Here is a 5,349-nt window from a genome sequence, read left to right as displayed (position 1 = left end):
CTGTGCTGTCACAAGGTCTATGACATGAGGCATAGTGGGAAGGACACACCTGTGCCATCACAAGGTCTGTGACATGAGGCAGAGCGGGGAGGACGCACCTGTGCCATCACAAGGTCTATGACATGAGGGAGAGCCTTGACTTCCTGGGCTCAAGCAATCCTCCCACCTCAGTCTCCCGAGTATCTGGGACTACAGGTGTCTGCCACCAAGCCTGGCTAATTTTTTTTTTTGTAGAGATGGGGTCTCGCTATGTTGCCCAGGCTGGTCTCCAACTACTGGCTTCAAGTGATTCTCTCACCTCGGCCTCCCAAAGTGCTGGGAACATAGGCATGAGCCACCATGCCTGGCCAGAATCGAGTGCTGAGGCCTGGTTAGGGGCCAGCCTCTTCCTGAACAGCTGATTGGTCCACACAGCAGCCGGGCCCTAATCAGATGGCCCCACTTGGGGGCCACTCCCCACCAGCCCTCATTGCCCCAAGGCCAGGTACCAGACAATCAGGGACAGCTCCTATGCCCTGGAGCAGAGAAATGACTCATGTTAGCTGTCTACAGGCAGCCGGTCACCTGCTACCCTTTCCGCTCCCTCCCCTGAGCTCCACAGGCTACTGTCCTGTCCCGGGCTCAAGCCACCCCATGTGGCCCTGCCCGGCAGCCGCCCTCTCCTGCGGAGCAGCAAGTTGCTAAGAGTCTGCCTCTCCTCGCTCCCAGAGTCACTGTGCGATGTTGCGCCATCGAAAGGAACTTTAAATCCTACAAACCGCCAGGGTCAGGAAAGGTGCCTGCGCCAGGTGGGACCTCTGGTGGCTGCCCCCAATCTGGGAACTTGCTGTCCCAAACCTACCCAGGCACAGAGAGGGACAGCGTGGAGCCAGACCCTGGGGGCAGTGCTGGTGTGGTTCGCCAGAGGACAGGACTGGCTTCCCCGGTGAGCTCAAGCCCGAGCCACACCCTGCCTGGAGCTGGACGTCCCCTCCCCCCACGTCCAGCCTCACGGACTCAGCGTCAGTGCCGAGGGCCCTGGTGGCCCTGCCAATCTCTTCTGGGGTGGCAGCTGCCCTTGGTCCCAGGCCTTCCGGTCTTACTTGTGCGGGACCGAGGAGTAGAGCCCTGTCCCCTCCCCGCAACCCCTAGAGCCTGAGCTCAGTAGGCGGCTGACCTGCAGGAAGCACCCCCGGACCTTCAGGCCCAGCCTCCAGCACACATCCCCCTGCCAGGCCCCTCCCACCGTTGGCCTGTGGCACCCACCAGGGAGAACTGTGTCCAGACTGGTCCTCTGTCCTTCCTCCTGCTTCCCTCCCACTCCCTGCACCCAAAGGAGCACCCAGCCAGCACCCCCCACCCCGAGGGACCCCACAGACAGGCAGAGTCACCGGGAACTGCTGAAGCTCTTTATGGAGAACCAGGAGAGGGGGCGCAGGGCGGGAGGAAGGTGGGGGGTGGTAGGATGGGGTGCGGCCGGCTGGGTTCTGCAGGGCTGGGGACTTTTTCCATGTGCCTGTGAATGATGGAGGTGCTGGATGGTGCTGTCCTTGGGCTGCTGAGGAGCCAAGGTGTCCCCTGCCCTGGAAAGGGGGGGAGGGTGAGTGAGGCCACGACAGCGAGGGTGGGAGGGGGATACGATGTGGGGGTGCATGTGGGCTCTTGGGTGCTGCAGTGTGGGGGCACATGTGAGCTCTCAGGGGCATGGTGTGGGGGGCACATGTGGGCACTCGGGGGCTACGGTGTGGGGGGCACATGTGGGCTCTCGGGGGTGATGGTGTGGTGGGCACATGTGGGCTCTCAGGGGCTATGGTGTGGGGGGCACATGTGGGCACTCGGGGGCTATGGTGGGGGGGCACATGTGGGCTCTCGGGGGCTATGGTGTGGTGGGCACATGCAGGCTCTCGGGGGTGACGGTGTGGTGGGCACATGCAGGCTCTCGGGGGCTATGGTGTGGGGGCACATGTGGGCACTCAGGGGCATCGTGTGGGGGCACATGTGGGCTCTTGAGGGTTATGGTGGAAGGCACATGTGGGCTTTCAGGGGCGATGGTGTAGGGGGCACATGTGGGCTCTCAGGGGCGCTGGTTGGGGGGCACATGCTGGATCTCAGGGGCAGTGGTGTGGGGGGCATGCACCGGGCTCTCGGGGGCTATGGTGTTGGGGGCACACATGGGCTCTCAGGAGTGATGGTTGGGGGGGCACGTGCTGGATCTCAGGGGCAATGGTGTGGGGGGCATGCACCGGGCTCTCGGGGGCTATGGTGTGGTGGGCACATGTGGGCTCTCGGGGGCTATGGTGTGGTGGGCACATGTGGGCTCTTGGAGGCCATGGTGGGGGGGGCACACACGGGCTCTTGGGGGCTGCAGGTGGGGGCTCCAGCCTCTGGATTGGAGCAGACGGAGCAGGGACCACCCCCGCAGACTGCTGACAGAGCTCCCTGCTGAGTGAAGAGGCATCAGCGTGACTGCAGGCCAAGGGGAGGGTATGGGAAGGACAGCGATGCTGTCCAGGATTCTGGCTCTGCCCACACCTGGGCAGGTGACCTTGGGTGAGTCTCTGAACCTCTGGTCCCCTCGTGCAGCCAGCAAGGGGCCCATCTGACGCAGTGAGCACAGGTACACCTGCCACTTTGCTGAATCTTTGAGCAACTCCTCGGGTAAGCGGAGTCACAAGGACGGCTGAGGGTGAGGGGTGCTGAGGAGGAACCTGAATCTCCTGCCTGCTCCTGCCCGTGGGGCTGCAGGGTAGACACCGTCTCCGCCAGCAGCCAGCAAAGGCGGGCTCAGTGCTGTGGGCTTCCCAGCTGCCCAGGAGTCACACCCAGGGCAAGAGCGCAGGCTGGTGCCTGAGTGCGGGGAGCTGAGGAGCAGAGCTCCCACCTGCCTGGCCTACGTGGGGCATCTCCCACCCAGGTAGTAGTGCGGTGGGTGGGACAGACACCAGGGCCTCTTGAAGCCCCACTGAGCCCCAGGGCTGGATTTTCTCAAATGTCCTCTAAAGCTGTTCACTCACCCTAGTCGCTCCCTGGAGAGCAGGTTTCTGCAGGAAAACGAAGCACAGGCGTCAGGAGACCCCAGGAATGCAGCCAGGACCGGGGCCCCTCATCAGCCACCAGCTCCACCACCCCAGGAAGGACAAAGCCAGAATTAGACGCAGCACAGTTACGCGCTCGTGCAACACAGCTCTGCTGACGTCCCCACTCGGGGCCATGGGGGGCTCTGCAGGGCCATATGCCTCCTACCGCTCTGCCTGGGGATAAGGACGCTCTCCGTGCTGAGTCCGCGGGATCCTGCGGCCTTCTCAAAGTCCCCCAAGGCTTCCAGGTTGTTCTCGGGGTCTCTGCCTGTGGGTGCCAGGATAAGATGTGGGTGGTTGAGTCAGAACTGGGCAGTTGCTGGCACTCTATCCCGGCCTGGAGGCCTGAGCTGGGCTGGGGAGAGGGACCTCACCCACTGTGGGGGGACTTGAACCCAGAGACCCTCAGGCTGGCAAAGTGGGACCAGGGTGCCGTGCACGGCTGAGAAGGCTCCCAAGGCAGCAGAACTGGGAGAACGGGACGGGCTCTCCGTCCATCCCCAAGCATCTCCCGGAGTGAGGATGGACGGCGGGACAGGCCCGCCCTGGAGGAAGCGCCTCTCCCCTCGGGGGCACCAGGGTCCCATTCCTCTGTCATTCGCACACCCCTGGCTCCAGGGAGAACTCAGGAGCCTTCACGCGCCTCATCCTCCGACAGGGATGGCACCGACGCGCCACTGTCTGTGGGAGCCACCGCGTCCGGAATTCAACCCTGGGAGCTGGAATGTTCTTTCCACGCAGACTCCTGCTCACTTCCCCATTCCTCTCCCCTGCTGGACACCCCACAGGAACGCACTCAAGGATGACGCTGCAGGGAGCTGCCCCGGGGGAGGGCCTGACTCACTCTGGGACACGTGTGACCTTTGAACCCCTGTGCCGACAGCCGCAGCTCCTTCCTGCCTCTGCTGCAGAGACCGAGGCTGGGGCATCCCAAATCCTGAACTCCAGGGGTGGGAATTGGGGCCTTTATCAGGAAAACTCATCCTAAGAAAACTGCAGTGGGTTCCTGGGTCCCAGTGGCTTCTCCCATGGGGAAGAGGGTGCAGGAGGCCGAGGGAGGAGGGAGGGCGGGTGGAGGCATGGGTTGCAGGGTGGGGGTGCAGGACCCACCCACGAGCTTCACCCCTCGGATCGGCTTCCCGTGCAGCTCGCCCTCACAGTAAAAGATGTAGTGGTCCTTCACATGCGACCTGATGATGTATGCCACGTGCTTGCCCCCATCTGCAGAAGGACAGCAGCACAGTCTTGAATTAGCCACCAGGGCCTTCAGAGAGGATCCCGGGACAGCGTGCGTTGCCAGGCCCACAATCCCCGCAGCTCCTGCACCCTCCCAGCCTCCCCGACACAGGTTCCCCAGCAGGCCTGAGCCCCAGGCCTGGGACCCCCACTTGCCAGGAACCTGATGCACCCGAGAGGCGGCCACATCCCAAACCAGTGAGTCACGGGGGGTTCCTCCGGGTGTGAAGTCTGCGGAGGTGGGAGTTGGGGTGCAGCCCCCCACAGCCAAATACGACTCTGCTCCTGGCCCTGCCAGAGCTGCAGCCAGGGCTACAGGGCAAGCCCAGAGGGTCTGTCCCGGGACAAACCTGCCACACCTGGTGTTTGGGGTCAGGTGTTCAAGTCTCTAATGCAAATTAACCAGTGGGAGAGGAGAGTGGGCGTTTAGTGGAGTCAGAAGGCAGCAAAAGGCTTCCCAGGCCAAAAGACCACCCCAAAAAGGCACTGGCTGCCCCCACACATCCAGCGTGTGTTTGAGTTCAGGCTCTGGCTCAGGCTCCGGGACTCACCGGCCGTGTATTTTCCCGGCTCATCAGTTTTCTCCAGGACGACCTTCATCTCCTGGCACCGGCCACTTATCCTGGAAAACAGAAGCCCCCTGGCGAAGTGGCCCTGGCCTGTGCCTGCCCCAGCCCTGGAGCGACCACGCTGAAATGCCCTGCAAAGGTGGCCCCGAGTCTGCCACAGGCCCATGGAGGAGGGTGCTTCTCTGCATCTCAGACCCAGGCACCAGCGGCCCCTCCAGGTCACATGCGGCAGTTCCCAGGGTCTCCCGAGGTGGCCAGGAGCTCTGCACCCTCCTCCTGGTGGCTGCCTTCCCAACCCCCCGGCCCCCAACACATTTCCTGCCAGAGGCACCGGAGCTGCCTGGTTTGCAGGCAGTGTCTGTGGCGTGGGCCTGAGCCTCATCCTGCCAGCTGCATTCTTCCTTTTAGAGACATTCAGGGACAAGCCCCATATCCATCATCAACTGGCCCAGAGAGGGAAAGGTTCAGTGAGGGGCTTTTGGGGAAAA

At 63.0% G+C, this 5,349-nt stretch overlaps 1 protein-coding gene across 1 annotated transcript in view; it reads right to left on the bottom strand.

Annotated features, from left to right (window-relative positions):
• Positions 1-2,994: 2,994 nt before the first annotated feature.
• The window catches only part of LCN1 (lipocalin 1), a 2,578-nt gene continuing 223 nt past the window's right edge, over positions 2,995-5,349 (bottom strand). Inside the window, exons 2-5 of the mRNA XM_058445930.1 lie at positions 4,844-4,914; positions 4,167-4,277; positions 3,223-3,324; positions 2,995-3,020 (exon numbers count right to left, since the gene is read on the bottom strand). Coding sequence (XP_058301913.1) covers positions 2,995-3,020; positions 3,223-3,324; positions 4,167-4,277; positions 4,844-4,914 — 310 coding nt within the window. The remainder of the gene's footprint in view (positions 3,021-3,222; positions 3,325-4,166; positions 4,278-4,843; positions 4,915-5,349) is intronic.

This window comes from Hylobates moloch, unplaced genomic scaffold (assembly GCF_009828535.3).
Source record: "Hylobates moloch isolate HMO894 unplaced genomic scaffold, HMol_V3 SCAFFOLD_10, whole genome shotgun sequence".
NCBI lineage: Eukaryota > Metazoa > Chordata > Mammalia > Primates > Hylobatidae > Hylobates > Hylobates moloch.
This window is presented reverse-complemented; position numbering and strand designations above follow the sequence as displayed.